This window comes from Hevea brasiliensis, chromosome 3 (assembly GCF_030052815.1).
Source record: "Hevea brasiliensis isolate MT/VB/25A 57/8 chromosome 3, ASM3005281v1, whole genome shotgun sequence".
Classification (NCBI taxonomy): Eukaryota; Viridiplantae; Streptophyta; class Magnoliopsida; order Malpighiales; family Euphorbiaceae; genus Hevea; species Hevea brasiliensis.
The window spans coordinates 99237453-99257489 of NC_079495.1; the positions used below are offsets into that span (position 1 = coordinate 99237453).

A 20037-nucleotide genomic window follows, 5' to 3' on the forward strand; every position below is an offset into this window, starting at 1 on the left:
GTGGCATATCTTGCTCGGCTATGCTGTAAAAGGATAAGGGGTGTCACATTTAGTGGTATCAGAGCATGGTTTAAGCGTTTCTGGGTCTAGATCGAGTCCATATCATGCATTGTATTTGTAAGAGTCGAGGTGACACTAATGCAGATCTGTTTGATTTTCTTATTTTGATTAGGATATGGACCCCACGTCACAGAAGGCAGTTGAGGAGGAAGTGGAAAGTCATGCTCCACCTACAGCAGCTGAGACTGGGGGTAGGGGAGAACCTGCTCCACCAGCTCCAACAGAGCATGCTCAGCCTCCACAGGCCATGTTCCAGCAAGTGGCCTAGTTTTTCAGACAAATGGTAGGGGTAATGCCACTACCACCACCTCCACAACAGAAATCCCATCTGGAAAAATTGAGAAAATTTGAAGCAGTGGATTTTTTTGGTAAGAGAGAAGATGATTCTGTTGTAGCTGAGAACTGGTTGAACAGAACAGGGAGAGTTTTAAAACAACTCCACTGCACCCCATAGCAAAACCTAGAAGCTGCTGTATCTCTACTGTAAGATGATGCCTATCAATGGTGGGATACAGTGTCCAGTGAAGTGCAGCCAAAACAAATAACCTAGGACTTCTTTCTCTCAGAGTTTAAAAAGAAGCATGTGGGTAGTGTATACCTGAAAGAGAGAAGAAGAGAATTCATTAACTTGAGGCAGAGACAGTTGACAGTGGCAGAGTATGAAAAAGAATTTGTTAGATTAAGCCGTTATGGAAGGGAGATAGTCCCTAATGATGCTAAGAGGTGTAAAAGATTTGAAGAGGGGGTAAATGACAACATAAAGATAATGATCACTGCCTTTGGAATCACAGACTTCACCAAGTTAGTCGAAGCTGCAATAAAAGCTGAGAAAGTCAGAATAAGTGAGCAGACCAAAAGAGAGACAGTAGAAGAGGGGTCCAGGTCAGTCTAGCTCATCTCTTGCACCTGGAAAGAAGTTCAGCGGTCTACCTGCTCAGAGTTCAGGTCAACCTCAAGGTCAGGGTTAGTCCTGAGGCCTGTGCCATAGTTCACACCTGTGAGAGGCCACCCACACCATCGTGGCGGCAGCTCTCCAGGGTCGGTGTTCAGGGGACTAGCCCCAACATCTTCTGCATGTCCACACTACCTGAAGTGGCATAAGGGGGAGTGTTGGAGAGTGACGGGTGCCTGCTTAAAGTGTGGGTCGACAGAGCATCAGTTAAAGAACTGTCCACGTAGAACTGCCACAGCTGCTCCAACATAAGCAGATAGACCTGCCCCTGCACCTCAAAAGGGTGGGAAGTCCGATAAATCTGAGGCAGTTGGTCCATCACAGAGACCTGCATCTGAGCCAGCCGAGAGGCCAGAGGCAAGAGCACCTGCCAGAGCTTATGCCATGAGAGCTTAGGAGGAGCAAAATGCCCCGGAGGTTACCAGGGGTACGTTCTCCCTCTACAACACATTTGTGCATGCATTGGTGGATCCAGGATCCACTCATTCATACATCTGTATCAACCTACCCGTAGAAAGGGGGATACTAGTAGGGGAGAGTAACCAAGATATTCTGGTCACTAATCCATTAGGCCACAGTGTAGTGATGAACAAGTTGTACAAAAGTTGCCCGTTAAGGATTCAGGGGTATGAATTCTTGGCAGACCTGATTGAATTGCCTTTCTATGAGTTTGACGTGATTTTGGGAATGGACTGGTTGTCACGTCATCAGTCAATGGTTGATGTAAATTGAAAAGGATTTCCTTGAAAACTCCTAAGTGTAATGAGATTAAAATTGTGGGAGAAAGGATAGATTTCTTATCCAATATCATATCAACCACAGTTGCAAGAAAATTGATGAGAAAAGGCTGTGAAGCCTACCTAGCACATGTGACAGGCTAAGCCAGATCTGTGTGACATACCCACAGTAAGAGACTTCCTAGATGTGTTCCCTAAAGAAAGGGAAGTTGAATTTACTATTGAAGTACTGCCGAGTATAGCACCAATCTCTATTGCTCCTTATAGGATGGCACCTACTGAGTTAAAGGAGCTGAAAATCCAGTTGCAGAAGTTACTGGATAAGAGGTTGATACGCTCTAGTATGTCACCATAGGGAGCTCCAGTGCTGTTTGTGAAAAAGAAAGATGGGAATTTGAGGTTATGCATCGATTACTGGCAGTTGAATAAAGTGACAATGAAGAACAAGTATCTGTTGCCTAGAATTGATGATCTGTTTGATCAGTTGAAGGGAGTAGGAGTATTTTCCAAAATTAATCTCAGATCAGGGTACCATCAATTAAGGGTGAAGGATGCAGATGTGCCAAAGACTGCATTCAGGACCCGGTATGGGTATTATGAGTTCCTGGTGATGGCCTTTGGCCTAACAAATGCACCAGCAGCATTCATGGACCTTATGAACCTTATCTTCCATCCATACCTAGATCGATTCGTAGTGGTCTTTATTGATGATATTTTGGTGTATTCCAAGACCAGGGAAGAACATGATAAACATTTGAGGATTATTCTGCAAACCCTGAGAGAAAAGAAGTTGTATGCTAAGTTATCCAAGTGTGACTTCTGGTTGAATGAGATTGCATTTCTTAGACACATAGTGTCACCTGATAGGATTAGGGTGGATCCCCAGAAAATAGAAGCAGTGATGGAATGGAAGCCTCCTAGAAATATAACTGAGGTCAGAAGTTTCTTGGGGCTAGCAGGGTATTACAGAAGATTTGTCAAGGGGTTCTCTTTAATAGCTACTCCAATGACCAAGTTGTTACACAAGAATGACAGATTTGACTAGAATGACAAGTGTCAGGACCAATTTTGAGAAGTTAAAGGCTATGTTGACAGAGGCACTAGTGTTAACACAACCAGTGTCGGGAAAGAACTTTGTGGTTTATAGTGATGCCTCGCATAATGGGTTAGGAGTTGTATTGATGTAAGAGGGAAAAGTTGTAACGCCCTCATTTTACATAGTCCGTACATTCGACTACTCCGGTGACCTAATGTCGGTCCGGATAAGTCAGGATGTCTGGAACTATACTTCAGTGATAATAAACAGGCATAAAATGATGAAATAAAAAAAAATACAAGAAAAATTAAGAAAAAATCAAAGAGAGAAAATGAAACTAGGTTAAATGAGCCAATACCGTAGCGATGGGTGACCGCATCGGGAAGTTACGGCGAAGGCAATTGCGAACCCCAAGACCGCGGAGAACCCTCAAAAATAATTTTTAAGACATAATTAAAGGCCTATTGAGGTGTAATTAATATTAGAAATGTCAAAGAAAAAATTAATGAATTAGTACAAAGAAAAATAAAAAATCAAGAAACCGACAAAAATCGGTGTTACCAAAAAATCAGGAATATAACCCGAATAGGGGCATTTTGGTCATTTGACACCTAGAGTTGACTTTTGACCTAAATGTCCATTAAAAATAAGTGGTATTAAACTTATAAAATGTCATGAAAAATAAAAAATGGGTATATATATGAAATAAATAGTGAAAGAATGAGGGCATAATTGCAATTAAAGGAACCTTGGATTAATTTAACTTTTAATCAACATTAGTGGAGCACTAAGTGGACATAGGTGGACGTATATAAACCCAATATGGACAGATTCAACTTCATTTTCCTCATTCTTCCTCATTGCTAAATTCATTTCTAAAGAAACCTCCATGGCCGGCCACTTTTCAAGCTCTCTCTCTCCATGATCAAGCCTTGATTCTACACAAGTTCCTTTACTAATTCTTGTCTACATACCTTGGGCAACATATTAGGAGTAAAAAGAAGGAGTTTTGATGAAGTTTGAGCAAGCTCTAAAAAGAGGTAAGTGTCCAATTCTTTTTCTTTCTTAATTAAAGTTGTTATTAAGCTTGAGATAAGTAGTTTGGTGAAGAAATTTTAAAGTTTTGAGGACTTATTTAAGTGTACCATTTTTGGCAGCCATGAAAAGGGAAGGTAAGTAAAATATTCTTACATGTAATTGATGATATTTAATGGGAATTAAGCTTGATTAAAGTAATTTGTTGTGTTGGTGAGGTAATTCCATGTGAATGTGTATTTGAACAATTGAATTTGGGGGTTTGAAAGGAAGTATGAAGACTTTTGTGAATTGGGCAATTTGGTAGCCTTTTGGTTCAAGGAAAAGTGTTTAATGTCATGGAATTATTTGATGAATTATGGTACCAAGGATTGAAGAATGTGTATGTAAATCATTAGTGGGAATTATATGTGTTAATTAGGTGTGTTATGTGTATATATTGTTGAATTTGTACTTTGTAATTTTGAGTTGTATTTGGTATATTGAAAATGTGTATATTTTGCCCAAATTGACCACAATGTGATGTGATGAATGGATATGGTATAATACAAATCCAGAATTAGATATAGGAAGTGAAGTTATAGCAAGTTGAATGTGCATTGGTTGGTGTTTGAGAATTGTGTTAAGGGTAGTATATATTTTAAGCCATAATTGAATTTGTGTGACCCCAATTGGTATGAGGCCAATTGAAGGCAAAACTAGACATAAAATAGGCCAACTTTCATGTAGAGAGCTTGTCCAAATTCTGCTTAGAAGTTATCTAAAAAAATGACCAAATCTGGAATTGCATGACATGAAAACCCAGAATTTTGACCATATGAACAGTAGTCAGTATTTTGGCCATAACTCACTCAAAACAGGTCCAAATGATCTGAAATTTATACCATGAAAAGCTTAGACATAGAGCTACAACTCTTATGAAGACACCAAAGCCCATAAATAACCAGAACCAAGTCAAAATGCTTGCACAAGTTGGGTTACAAAAACTGGCCGAATTGACTTTGACATAAAAATGACCTAAACTTTGCAATATAAGTGCAACTTGATCAGCAATAGTGAAATGTCCATAACTTGGTCCATATAACTCCAAATTCCCTGAAACTAGTGCTAAATTTTCACTAAAACATAGGCCTACAATAATGGTATTTTGACCAAAACCCAAAAACTTAGGGAACTAGGTCAATTAACTTGATTAATTTGGCATATCAAATCTGGAAATGGTTCAAATGACCATTAACTCCAGCAAAGTGTTTTAAGTATAACTCCCACTAGAAGTCTTCAAACAAAATGAGCCATACCATTTTGGAAAGCTAAAAAATAGACCTTTAACTTTGTTTTAGACCTCTCCCTCACCTTATGAATGTAAGAAGCTCAAATGTTGGGTCAAAGCTACTGCCCTAGTTGAACATCCTGTCACTACAAGACCATTGAGTCCAGTCCAATAACTTGACCATAAGTAACTTTACAGGACTTGAAAAATAACAATAAAAAATTCTTAGTGGCCATAAGACATAGGGTAACATATCCTATGAAGAGTAACAGACCTAAAAATGGCAGCAACCTACTCAAATAAAATTGGCAAAGTGTAATACTAAAACTGCCAAGCAAGGGAACCAAAATTCAGAATTGACCTAGTTATGGTCAATTGACCATAACATGAGTTATACAAATCCAAATGACATGATTCAAAGAGGAAATTTAAGAAGACACAATGAGAAACAATTTAATGAAGAGAAATCTATTAAATTTACACTGTAGCTTGGTCCAATAGACAGTAAACATTGGCCATGAAATCTAAATAATTACAAAAAAATGTAATAAGCTTTGAAATGAAATTGGCAACATATGTCAACATGTGAGGAATGAAAAATGGAACCTATTAGTGACATTAAAACTAATTCACCTAGTGTGTATTAAAGGTCAATATTATAGGTTGATTAATGAAAGGAATAGTATTAATAAAATTTAATTATTGAACCTTGTTATTAGAAACAATTTAAATGAGTACTAAAACACTTTAAATTGTGTGTTTTAGTTAGAAAAGACACTGGGAAAGGAAAAGACCCACTGAGTCAAGGCCAAGAGGAAACTCATCAAAGGTTTATACACAACTAGTTTTTAATTGATTTTGTTCTGAATATTTCATATGATTAAATGAAGTTATTTTCCCTTATGTATTATGTTTATCAAGTATTGGATTTAATTCAATGATTATTGAAATTATTATAGTATGTATGAATTTAGATTTGTGAAATGGTATTTCAATAAGTATTAAACATTGTTGTGGATTGAATAAATTATGTTTTGGAAAATTGTGATAGAATATGTTTTAAATTGTGATGAGCAATTTGCATGGAAAAATATAAATTTATATTTTGAATTGTGATGAGCATAAAAAATTATTTGATATTGAAATTGACTATGAATTGAATTGTGTTGTGATTTATGCTCAAAAAAAGGACAAAGAGATTGATGATATTATTTTATATCTCACTATAGATGCTTAACTAGGTTATTACCCGTCTCTCTCATTTGTTGAGGAGACAATAGACTTAACTTTGTTTTGATTGCCATGGTACGTGCACGGGCTTAGATTCTTCTCTTATTAGATGTTAGATCTAAGTTTTTATGTTATAGCCCTTTTGGAAGTTTCATTATTGTGATGTGTACTGTGCACGATGATTCGACCTCCCCGACCATAAGGAGTTAGAATCCAATTCGAGCTCCCCGACTATAGGGAGTTAGAATCACCCTGAAGATGACCCTTTCGGATTAGTCTTGCATAGATAGTGAGATAAAGAATGGTTTTTGAATAGTAAAGAATTTCGATTTCAAATGGGATTTATGCATAATTGATTTTGTTGAAATTAATCTTTATTTCCATGATTGCTGGAATTACTTTAAATGTCCAGTTGTGATTTGATAAATTGAATTTTTTGCTCAAAGTCATTTTAACTAATGATTTATATTATTGGCAATGAAGATTTTGACTTTTGGAATTTTGTTGAATTTCAAGACTTTCAAATTAATTGTTATAATTTTGTCAATGTATATTATACTATGTTTTAAATTATAGTTGTGCACCACTGAGTTCACCACTCAGCGATAACTTTGTATGCTGTCGCAGGTGAAAAGAGCATAGAGCAGTTGAGTAAGCTTCTTTGAAGATACATTCAGATAAGCTCTAGGTATATCATAGGTATACCCATGTACATAGGTTTTGATGTATACATGTAATAATATGTATATAAATTATTTAAGCAGTTGTATAAAAACTCTTGTAAAATATTTTGGTATGTAATTAAATGTAAATTATTGTAATGTAAATTTGAGATTTCATTTACCTGTATAGTTTTGTAATATTAATTTTTTAGTCTTGTAATCAATTAAATGTTTCTTTTATGATGAGGTTGGTTTGAAAATAAATTGATTTGATTATTGAGATTGATTTGTGAGATGAAATGAAGTTTATTGGAGTTGTATTTGAGAAATCATATTGGAAGTGTGTTTCTTTGCAGGTTTTGAAGAATTATTTTCTCAAAATACAGTCGGCACTCTGCCGAAATTTTGAGAAATTTTTATAACACCAGATTTTAATCGATGATTTAAATTTCACGAAAATTTATTTAAAATCCTTTGTAGTATATTTAATAGGTTACCGGTAGGCGAAGTACGGTAATTCACTAGGTGTACTACGAGATCATGTTACATCTTACGGAGGAGTAGGGTGTGACAAAAGTGATCGCCTATGCTTCCAGGCAGCTAAAGCCACATGAACAGAACTACCCTATCCATGATCTAGAACTTACAGCAATTATCTTCGCACTGAAGATATGGAGGCACTACTTGTATGGTGAAAAGTGCTACATTTACACAAACCATAAAAATCTAAAGTATTTGCCAATCCAGAAGGAGCTCAACCTTAGACAGAGACGATGGATTGAGTTCCTGAAGGACTATGATTGTGTGATTGACTACCATAATAGGAAGGCAAATGTAGTTGCTGAGGCTTGAGCAGAAAATCTATCGCAACTTTGAGATCATTGAATGCTCGTCTATCCTTGGCTTGAGATGGAGCTATTTTGGCTGAGTTGCAAGTGAGGCCAAACCTGCTACAGCAGATTTTAGATGGGCAGAAGGTAGATGAGAAGTTAATGGCTACTATGAGCAGAATCTTAGAAGGGAAGGCAACTGATTATGAGGTAAAAGCAGGTGGGTGTCTGTACTACAAAGGAAAAGTATGTGTACCAGATGATGGGGAATTGAAAGCCAGTATTCTAAAAGAGGCACACACTAGTATTTATGCTATGCACCCAGGAAGTACAAAAATATATCATGATCTGAAGATTCAATATTGGTGGCCTGGTATGAAGAAGGATATAGCTGACTATGTGACTAAATGCTTGACATGTCAGCAAGTCAAGGCAGAACATCAAGTTCCATTAGGTTTGCTACGGCCCATACTCATACCTGAATGGAAATGGGATCGGGTCACCATGGATTTTGTAAGTAGTCTACCTCTCACTCAGAAGAAGCATGACGCAGTATGGGTGATAGTGGATAGATTGACAAAGTCAGCACACTTTCTGCCAGTTAGGATTGACTACTCACTGGAGAAGTTAGCAGAATTATATATCAATGAGATAGTTAGACTGCATGAAATTCCACTTTCCACCATATCTGATCGAGACCCAAGGTTTACATCGAGATTTTGGAAGAAGTTGCATGAATCCTTGGGTGCACAACTCCACTTCAGCATAACTTTCCATCCTCAGACAGATGGGCAATCAGAAAGAGTAATCTAGGTAAACAATTTAAACCAATTGAACTAATACAAATATTGAACTGAAAATGATAATAATAACATGAAATATATGTCAGGTCCTTGAGGATATGCTGAGGAGTTGTGTCATTGAGTTTGAGGGAAGTTGGGATAGATACCTCCCACTAGCAGAATTTACATACAACAATAGCTACCAAGCTAGCATCCAAATAGCCCCGTATGAAGCATTGTATGGGAGGAAATATAGAACTCCAGTGTGTTGGACTGAATTGGGCGAAGATAAACTAGTAGGGCTAGACCTAGTAAAACAGACTGAGGAGAAGATAATGATAATCAAAGCCAATATGAAAATTGCATCAGATAGATAAAAATCCTATGTCGACCTGAAGAGAAAAGAAATAGAATATGCAGTTGGCGACAAAGTGTTCCTCAAAGTCTCACCATGGAAAAAGGTATTGAGGTTTAGAAGAAAGGGTAAGTTGAGCCCTAGGTTCATTGGCCCATATGAAGTCATTGAACGTGTGGGACCAATGGCCTACAGGCTAGCTTTACCACCAGAGCTGGACAAGATCCATAATGTGTTCCACGTATCTATGCTAAGAAGACACCGTTCAGATCCTTCACATGTCATCTCCATGAAAGAAATTAAAGTATAACCGGATTTGACATATGAAGAAGAACCCTTACGGATCCTGGCTTGGGAAGTGAAGGAGTTAAGGAACAAGCAGATTCCACTGGTGAAAGTGCTTTGGAGGCACCACAACACCGAAGAGGCAACTTGGGAAAGTGAAGAGACGATGAGGCAACAGTTCCCTCAACTATTTGTATCAAGTAAATTTCGAGGATGAAATTTAAATTAGAGGGGAAGAGTTGTAACATCCTCACTGTAGCAATTCAGTACATTCTACTGTTTCGGTGACTGGTGTCGGTTCGGACAGCTAGAACGTCTAGAAAAACATTTAAACTAAAGTGAGGAGTCATAATTAACTCAAATATTAATAAAAAAAATTTAGAAAAAATTTTAGAAATAAAATACAATCAAGTTAAATGAGCCGGTGCCCTAGCGATGGGTAACCCAATGGAAAGTTACGGTCTTTGCAGCTAGAAGCCCTAAACCTAGGGGAAAATTCATGAAATAATTTTTGGGATTCCAGAGAAGAGTCATTGAGGTTTCAATGGCATTAGAATACCAAGAAAATACTTAGAAAATTTTTGAGATCGGTACAGACAATTTTAGCTCAATAAGCCAAACGGAGGGCATTTTGGTCATTTCATCTTCAGAGATGATTTTTGGCCGACTTGTCCAGTTAAATAAATCATTTATATCACATAAAATATGAATAAATATTACTAGAAGTATAATTAAAAATGAGAAATGAAAATAAGAAAACAAAGTAAAAAGAAAATGGAATTAAATTAGATTTATGACATAGGATGATGCAATAAAATTTGTATTAGCCAATTAGAACTTAACAAGCATATTTATAATACATAAAAAGGAAAAAAGAAGTCAAAATTGAAAAGCAAAATCTGCTCTTCTTCTTCTTCCTTGGCCGAACTCCTCTCCTCATCCACTCCACCATTTTTAACTCCTTTTTAAGCTCAATTTTCTTTAGATTCTCACTATCAAATTCCTAACCCCCAACATTAAACCTTAATATTTCATCAAGGAGAAGAACTTGGTAGGAAAAAAAAAGGGAAAAAGAGAAGATTTGGAGCTCTTGAAAACTACTACAAGAAGTAAGTGCTCTTAACTTCAAGATTTAGAGTTTAAATTGTGTGGATTAGTTGAATGGAGATGTAAATATGAAGAAAAATTAAAGAAATCATGGGTAATGGCTAAAAAGAAAATTCAGCCAGCTTGGAAGCAAGGGGAATTTCTATGTTTTATTTAGTTTAAACTTACCTCCTAATGCTATTTAACATGTACATGTATGAATTTTTAATGGGAGTAGCATGTGTTATAAGATTAAGAGAATTGGAGAATTAGGGTTAGGCGTAATTAGAGTTTTGCTCAATTGATGGTAAATCAGTGTTCTAATGGTCAATTAGTGACCATTTGAGATGAATTGACTTTGATTTAGATTGAAATGTGGCATTGGATTAGGAATTGGTATGCTGCCCTTTGTGATCAATTCTGGACTTTGTGAGTCCAGTGTGTTCATAGGGTTATATCTTAAGCTATGTTGCCCCAATTGGTACAAGGCCAATTGGAGGTGATATTGGACACATAATGCAATATTTTTTGTGGAGAAACCCTGCTCAGAAAATCCACCTAAGTCGACCTAAAAATTACTTCAATTTGGGTAACACACAAGCTGTCCCTGGAAAATGACCAAATGAACAGTGTTCATTCATTTGGTCAGAACTCAGTATAGAAATGTTCAATTGACCTGAATTTTTACCAATAGAAAGTTGAGACATAGCCCTACAACTTTCATGAAGAAAATAAATCCAAATTTTGACCATAACATGTCCAAAAACTGACCTGCAATCAGTGTACAAAAACTGCAGAATTGATTCTACCTAGAATTTCTGGAAAAATTGCAATCCAGCCAGTTATGGTATTTAGGCCATAACTTAAGTTACAAAACTCCAAATGGAGTGATTTAAAAAAAAAGAAATGTAACTAGACACAACAAGGAACAACTTTGATGAATAACATTTGGCTAAATTCTCACTGTAGAATGGCCTAATGAAACAGTGAACTCTAGCACCCAAAACTGAAATTTATGATTTATTCACCATTGGTTAGAAGTATGGATTGACAACTAATGCCAACACTTTTGGAAACCAAAATGTGGTAAATTTATGTGATTAGGACTTATATAGCTATTATGCATTGGAAAGTCAATAATTTGACTTAAATAGTAAAATAAATAGTAACTTTACATGTAAAGCATGAAAATTCAATCAATAACTTGGTAATGTGCCCTAGTACACCTAGTAAGATTAGTTTGGATAAGTTGGCATGCCAATAGGGTTCAGTTAGTAGTACTGCACATGTCATTATGCCAATATGTGATTTTATAGCTTTTAGTCATTCTGATATTATGGTGATACTTGGCCTTGTGCCTAATGTTATTACAGCTTATCAACTGTTCTGTTGCACACCGGGAGACACTATGTGACCGATGATGTGACGGCCCAAGGTACTTGGTACCTAGTGCCAATTTACCCGTTTATCCAGTCCAGTCATCCAGTATAGGTTACTTGGGCAACCAAAAATGAAAGTTGATAAATTTAATGAAATAATGGATATAATAAGTACCAAATAAATAAGACTACAAATAATTATCAAAAATTTATCTGCATGAGACATCAATATACACACTTCATATTTATTTTCTTTTAGTTCTTTTTATTTTATTATTGGCACCACTAAGCATTATTACTTACCGCGTTGCTTTTTGCTATGCGTAGGTACTGGAGATACGAAGCGCGATCCCAGTAGACCCCAGTCATGGTGAGAGTCAGATCTGCTAGTGTCCTGTGTCACCTCTCAGTTATAGTGCATTGATAGGATGCTAGGCTACATTTTGTATTTTGTGTTTTGTATTTTTATAAATTTTATAATTAAACCTTTATTTTGTCATGTATATTGAAACTTATGTGATTATGTATTAATGAAATTATCTGTAAATGGTGTTCATAAATGAAAGTTGAGTATTTATTTATGATTTGAGTACAAATATGATATAAATTGAATGATTGGAAAGTTTGAGAAATTGATGAGAAATTGTTGAAAATTGATGTGATAAATTGAGAGTGGTGGAATAAAATGATTATTGGAAGTGTTTTTCACAGGTTCTGAAGAACTATTTTCTCCATTTTTAGCCGGTACTCTGCCGAATTTTCTATAAAAATTTTTAGAATTTCAAATGAATTTATAATTTCTTAAATGACTTAAATGAGTCAAATCTCCCAAATTGCATTTCATTATCATAAAGAAATAAATTAAGGAATGATAAAAATAATTGAGATAAAATATGGTATTCCGGTACATCGTGTGGCATATCTTACTCGATTATGCTATAAACGGGTAAGGGGTGTAACAATTTTTATGATTTTCACAGTTCATAAATTCATATCATTTTTCAAACGCATGTGTAGTATGCATTTTTTTTATTATTATGGACATTTGATCATTTCTTTTAAATTTAAATTTAAGATTTTATTTAAATTAAAAAAATACATTCATCATCAAGTTTATTAAATATGTAATATTATATTTAAATACTTGAAATTTGTATCATTATTTGATATTTTAAAAATTTCTTATAATCATTTACTTTTAAAAATAAATTGAATAATTTAAAATTAATTAAGCTTAAAAAATATATATGTATCACCAAAACAATGCGCATGCACTAGAATTTTCCAAAGGGGGAAGAAGTGGACAGTTATGGCAATGAGTCAAGCTTTACGGTTATTTAATTTGATCAAATTCTACGAATTTTATTAATATATAATAGAGTTTGGGTTTATCAAATTCTAGCAGTATGAATTTTGTTAGTATAAATTAGATTTGGGTTTAAAAATTAGTACACTTGATGAGTTTGGGTAAAATTTTTTTACATATTAAATATCATTTATATAAATATTTAATTAAATATAAATTATGTTTTTTATAATAATATTTATAAATTTTATATTTTTATTTTAAGTAAAATAGAATTTAAAAATTTTATGAAATTATTAAAGTTTTAAAATATAAATTATTTATAAAAAAAATTATGTAAATTATTATTTAAAATATATAAATTTAAATGAATTCGAGTATTTTTTGGATAATAATAATTGGATTTGAAACATATTCGAGTAATTGATAATAAATTTTAATCGGATTAGGAACAGATTCGAGTTTTAGAAATATTAATTAAGTTTGGGTTTAAATAATATAATTTTTATAAATATTTTATTCATTACCTTCCTTAAAAATAAATAAAAAAGTCGAGCGAGATAGCAAAGGATAAATAAATAAATAATTAATTATTATAAAACGATTATTTTATATAAATTAATTTACATGTAATAGTAAGCTAATAAAAATCACAAACATATACTTAAAAATTTAATCATCATATAATTTATATATTTTAACGAAATTAATTATTTAGTCTCTATATTTTAAAAAATATATTGGTTAGCCTTTATAATTTACTTTCATTAAACAACTTAATCCCTTTGTCAATATTTTTATTAATTAATGCTTATTAAACTACTATTTAATCTATATTTTTAGTTCTATTAATAATGTTTGTCAAACTATTATTTAATCTTTTTATTTTGATAAAAGTAGTTAGTTGATTTTTATATTTTCAAAATCATTAATATTTAGTGAAACTTATTAGTTAATTTATATATTTTAAAAATATAATATTTAAAAAAATAAAATTTTACTATGTGAATACCAAATATGAATTTATATTTTTTTAAATTATTTAAATATTTTCACTCAATTCTCTTAATATAATTTTTATATTTTCTTTATTGAAAGATAATTATTTTAGATAGTAAATTGGAATATAAGGGAATTGATTAATTTTTTTTATATATATGCAGCTTATACTAATTTTTTATCAAAAAAGGGAAAAAAAAAGGGAGAGAGTGAGAGGAGAAAGATATAGATATAGAGAGAAAGAAATACGAAAAGAAAGAAATAAGAAAGAGCAAGAGGAAAATAAAAAAAAGGTTAAAATAATTTAAATATAGAAAATAAATGAGTGAATAAAAAGTCAATGATACTAAATTATAATAATTAATTAATATATTTTTTAAAATATAGAAATTAATTAATTAATTTAATTAAAATAAAAAATTAAATAATAATTTAACTTATATTATAATTATTTAATTAATAGGAAATTTGATAAAATAATTAAATATTTACTGAAAATAAAATATAAAAAATAAATAATATATATTTTTTAAAATATAGAAATGAGATAATTAATTTTATTAAAATGTAGATATTTAATAATAATATTTTAGATTAATTTTAATTATATATTAATTTAAAATGATTTATCATTTCACCTAAATTGATTGATTATGTGTAATCACGATTCCACTTATAATCATTCATTACGAGCACAGTGGGAGTGGGTGGAGAATCTAGATGAAGAGAATTCTGGACACCGGCTCAAACCCCAGCAGTCAATATTTGACAGAAAAAAAAAAAAAAAAAAACTCAGCAGTCATTCAACTGATTGACATGATGACTCTTCTAGAAGGGAGAAGAGCAAAAAAAAAAAAAATTTAGAGAAAAATAATTTTTTTATTCACTTTTATTTTTTAAAGTGAGAGAGAAAAAAAAATATAAATATATTTTTATATTTAATAAATTTTTGTTTCAAACTTTAAAGCGTTGTGTTTCACAAAACTCCCAAAACTTTGAAGCTTTGGTACTTCGAAGTTGTTTATGGAACCCAAATTTAGATGTGCTAGAAAGGCCCAATGAAGTTACATCATGATATAGGACGTGGGCTAATTTAGCACAGCCCAGCGTAAAATCATAATAAGTGTCAAATCTGGAAGAGTTCGAGGTCAAAATGTTGCTAAGTCAACCTCACACAAATATCTTCCTTGTCATTGTCTGCGTGAGATATAACAATTTGGCCCCAGCCATCGCCACCACTCAACAGTTGCCTTCATCCTATGGCAATGGCATGCCTAATTTATCAACACATCATTTTATTTACTAACCACGAAATTTTCGATGTGTAAAATTCGGCTAAAATATAAACCAATTCTTTAAAGGTAAAATTACTATTTAATTTATATATGTTAGTAAAATTAATTATTTAATTTTTATATTTTTAAAAATATATTTTTAAGATTCTATAAAAACTTTTATTAAATTATATATTTTTTTATTAAATTTTTCATTATTTTTATTATTTACACTATTGTTTAGTGTCTTCAATTTAAAGAAATTAATTAATTGATTATATATTTTAAAAAATACTATTATTAAGTGAAATAAATTAGTTTGATTTATATATTTTAAAAAATATATTCCTAAATAAAAATAAAAATTTTACTATGTACAGATTAAATCTCAATTTATATTTTTTAAAATTCTTAATTTTTTAAACATCATTTTTATATTTTCTCTATTTAAAAATATTTTTTCTTAATTATTTAGAAATTTAAAAAAATTGATTGACTTTTTTATATAAATAATTTACACTATTTTTATTGACAAATGAAAATAAAGAGAGAATAAGAGAGAGAAATATGTAAGTGTAAAGGAAAAGAAACATATAGAGAGAAAAAAAAAGAAAAGGTAATAAAAAAATAAAAAGGAGGAAATTAGACTAGTTTAAGTATAAAAAATAATTATGAAACCAAATAGTTAATAAAGTAAAATTATAAAAAATAATTAATATATTTTTTTAAAAATATAGAGGTTAAATAATTAATTTTAATAAAATTAAAAAATTAATTTTATTAAAATAAAAAATAAATAATATTAACTAATAAAAAAATTAATAAAGATGTTAAATAATTAAATAATTTTTTTTTTATAAATATTAAATAAAATATTTTTAAAAATTAAAAAATTAATTTTATTAAAATATAAAAATTAAATAATAATATCATTAAAATATAAAAAAATAAATAATAATTTCTTCTCCTCAAAAATAAAAAGGGTGAAAGACACCCTGCCATCGCGCTTGGATAATAGAGAACCGGCTATAGCCCGTAAACCCAAGCTGAGTCATGTTGCAGCTGGCCCTTAAGTTTACCGGCTGTTCCAGTCACTCCCTCAAGTTCACTAGTCACAAAACTCTCGGTCAGTCGTACCCTTCGCTTTGTTTTGCTTCGTAATTCTCTCTTGGCATAGATTCTCTGTTTTGTTCAACTCTGTTTCTCGTAGAGGCATCGCCGTTTCGCTCTGTTCCTCTAAGGTAGCTTTTGTTCTTTGGATCTGCTATCTTATTTTTTATTTTATTTTTTGTTCTTCAGCTCGTCTCATTTGTTTGGTTTCTTGGAAAATTGAGTTAGTGGACTCGGATGAATTTTCCTTGTCGCTGGAGCTCTGTTTTTCTCTCCTTTTTATTTTCTTTTCCTTTTTATTAGGCTTTGAATTATTTTTTCTGGTGATTTTGAATTAGAGAGTATTACAACTTCGCTGTTAATTTTAGTTTATTTTCATCATATTCAAACAGGCGTTGAATTTTATTTTTAGATGTGATATCATATGAATTTTGTTGTTCAGTGCTGTTGATGATTAATTTTCTTTGCTTTTTAGAGTTTAGCCAATCGAGTTTCGGATTGAAGCTTTTGTTATATTACTTCTGATTTGTAAGGACTTTCCTTCCCCCGAAGGTTTGCATATGTTGCCTCTGCTTCTTGTGGCCACAAGTATAAATTATTCTATGTATCAATAGTTTTCTAAATTATGCCATACCTTGCGTCTCGCGCGTGTGTGTGTGTGTGTGTGTGTGTGTGTGTGTTGATTTCTGCCCATGAATGTAAAAAAATTGGTGCTTTGACTTTGTGTGATTGTGGTATTGCCTTGGCTCCTTGGAAAAGCTTGCCTTTCGCGGAAATTTGGCAATTCTTTTGGCGAATATTATACTGCAACTAAGTACTGAATTCCTCAATTTGATCTAAAACTTTGATGATACAGGTAGCAAAAATGAAGACTGCCAAGGGTAAAGGAGCAGCGAAGGCCTCAAAGGAAGCTTTGAAGCCTGCTGATGACAGGTCAGTTTAATTAGCGTGTATTTTCTTGTTTTGTATAATTATCAAATTAGATGTATTCTATGTTTTATTTGGGGGTGCCATGATCACTTAGAAAGGTGTTCTTATATAGAAGGTTATTGGTTTGCTGGTTGTTGCCATGTGAGTTCTATTGATATCTGATGTTGTATATTTGATGGTGGATACAGCGATTAGCGGATTGTTATTGTGATGGATCTATCTCTATCCTTTTCAGAAAGGTTGGAAAGAGGAAAGCTGTAGCTGTTGCTGATAAGAGTATCAAACAAAAAGCTAAGAAGGAGAAAAAGGCAAAGAAAGACCCAAACAAACCAAAGAGGCCTCCTAGTGCTTTCTTTGTCTTCCTGTATGTGTGTCAGTGGAAGTTAATCGGCTGTTTTGACTTGCATTTTTAGTATTGCTTTTTGAATTTATTCTATGTCTATGTTGCAGTGAGGAGTTTCGAAAGACTTTCAAGAAAGAGAATCCTAATGTTACATCTGTAGCTATTGTAAGCAATCAACAAATTTTGACCATGTGTTGTATTAGATTTTATTTAAATTTCCATTTCATGATCCAAGCTCTTTGAAGTAGACATTGATTCATTGGCATGATACTACAATTGAAGGTTGGGAAAGCTGGAGGAGAGAAGTGGAAATCGATGTCTTCTGCTGTAAGTATTGCAATGTGTTCCAATATATCCTTTCCTTTGCTCATTAGTTAGTGGATTATCTCTTGATTTTGAGCTTGCTATTCCATGTTATCCTTTCCTTTGCTTGTTAGTGGAGTATCTCTTGATTTTGCACTTGCTATTCCAATATATCCTTTCCTTTGCTCATTAGTTAGTGGAGTATCTCATGATTTTCAACTTGCTAAGAGGAGTACAATTTTGTGAAGATGGAAAATATGTTTCTGTGACTTGTAATTGTTAGCAAGCATGACAACAGATAAAAAAATGTTTGTCAAATTCTTCTTGGATTGAAGCACATAAACCATTTTGGTGGGATTTACTTGAATTGACCTTTGGAACGTTTTTCTTTTCTTTTTTTTTTTTTTCAAGGAGGGGGGGGAGGTGTCGGTTTAGTGGTGTGGGAGGTGGGCTGGGGGGAGTTGGTATAAGCTTTGATCTTTGAGATATATGTATTTGGGCACTGTTGTAAAACTCGACTTTTTCTAATGCTGTGAAATGGTGATTGATTACTTCTTGGTTTGGCAGGAAAAAGCTCCATATGAAGCCATAGCTGCCAAAAAGAAGGATGAGTATGGGAAACTTATGAACGCATACAACAGGAAGCAGGTGAACATATTGTATTAGCCATTCTTCATTCAAAAGATGTTGTGATTGCTTGTTACATGTCAACTGATCTGTTTTGTGTTGACAGGAGAGTACAGCTGATGATGGTGATGCAGAGTCAGACAGGTCAAAATCTGAAGTGAATGATGAAGATGATGAGGCTACTGGAGAGGTTGGCTTACCAATTTGTTTAATTCTTTTAACAATGCATGGGTTGTCATACGCACGATACTTCACATTGCTGAGTTGCATAATTTTGATTTAAATATTGATTTTGAAAGCGCGCTTACTTGCTGTTGAACTATCACTTGTAACTTTCAAGCACACAGTCAGTTTTGTTGGGATCTAGTTGCAGTCTTCATAAATTGCTTTGCTTCAGTAATTCATTTACCAAATTAAGAAATGTTAAATAGATGTTTCATCTTGTGAATTGTGGATTTTAAAATTTCTTAGTTGAGCGTGTCAAGTTGGATAGGACATCAAAACACAGCTTGGATCAACTAAATTTTGCAATCAGTCAAGTCAACAAGGAAATTTCCTCCACTTCTGTCATAGCACAGTTAGAGGTTTCAATAGAATGGGGGAGAATTTTGTGGCTATATCTCTTGCTATTTCATTTAAAAGAGGAAAAGAGGAGGATATTACAAAGTTAACACTTTAACAAGATGTTTTCCTCTCCACTAAAAAATCTAGTCTTCTTTTTTGTGTGTAATTGTGATGTCATTGTCAGCACTAATACTTATCACATGTTTCATGTCAGGAAGGAGAAGAGGAACAGGAAGTTGAAGAGGAAGAGGAAGAAGATGATGATGATGATGATTGAAATTGGATGGTTTTGATTGTGGGCATCGTGATTTAGGGGGAAAGATTTTTGGATCTTGTAGATGTGGATTGTTAGGTTATATTTGGTCTTGTTGAAGTTCAAGCAGGAAGGGATATATATATATATATATATATATATATATATATATATATATATATATATATATATATATATATAACCAAAAATTTGAATCAGGAAAATTATGTGCCTTGTACCGTTGCTATGATGCCTTGCAAGTTACTTGGACACTAAACATAAGCTATCTCAGTTTAGCTAAATGCAATATCTATAGTTAAAAGTCACCTTTTGTGTGCACGATGTTCTCATTTTTTCAACTTTGATGTTATTTCATTACCGTTTGATCCGACTAGAGAGATTGAGTAATATTAAATTGAATTTTCGAGTATTTTTGTGGTACAAATTGAAATTAAAGATTGATGATGAAATAATTTTTAAGGTTGAAATACGGTAGATGAAATTAAGCTGTCAATCTTTAATACATTAGCATTTCAGATGCTTCTCATGATTTCTGTATTTCTTCTTTGATTATATTTATGAATGATCACGTTAATGAGATAATGTGGGATACCACCTCTATCATTTGA

The 20037-nt window shown here is 32.7% G+C and overlaps 1 protein-coding gene across 5 annotated transcripts; it reads left to right on the plus strand.

Moving 5' to 3' along the window:
* Positions 1 to 16375: 16375 nt before the first annotated feature.
* On the plus strand, positions 16376 to 19734 carry LOC110634786 (high mobility group B protein 1). 5 transcript variants are annotated; one of them, XM_021783929.2, is made up of 10 exons: positions 16402 to 16519; positions 16864 to 16916; positions 17245 to 17321; positions 17554 to 17682; positions 17769 to 17826; positions 17944 to 17988; positions 18532 to 18612; positions 18698 to 18781; positions 19370 to 19544; positions 19595 to 19734. In XM_021783929.2, the coding sequence occupies exons 3-9, from the start codon at positions 17254 to 17256 to the stop codon at positions 19430 to 19432; spliced, it is 528 nt and encodes a 175-aa protein (XP_021639621.2). In that variant the 5' UTR covers positions 16402 to 16519; positions 16864 to 16916; positions 17245 to 17253; the 3' UTR covers positions 19433 to 19544; positions 19595 to 19734. The 5 variants fall into 5 exon arrangements, with proteins under 5 accessions (XP_058000129.1, XP_058000130.1, XP_021639619.2 ...); XM_021783928.2 differs by having other exon boundaries at positions 16403 to 16519; positions 16864 to 16940; XM_058144146.1 differs by lacking the exon at positions 16864 to 16916 and having other exon boundaries at positions 16376 to 16519; positions 19585 to 19734.
* The last annotated feature ends 303 nt before the right edge of the window (positions 19735 to 20037 follow it).

Coding starts and splice junctions, on each gene's coding strand:
- LOC110634786 (XM_058144146.1), top strand. CDS start 17,254: ATGAAGACTGCCAAGGGTAAAGGAGCAGCGAAGGCCTCAAAGGAAGCT. Junction 18,613..18,697: donor ACGCATACAACAGGAAGCAG/GTGAACATATTG, acceptor TTGTGTTGACAG/GAGAGTACAGCTGATGATGG. Junction 18,782..19,369: donor ATGATGAGGCTACTGGAGAG/GTTGGCTTACCA, acceptor GTTTCATGTCAG/GAAGGAGAAGAGGAACAGGA.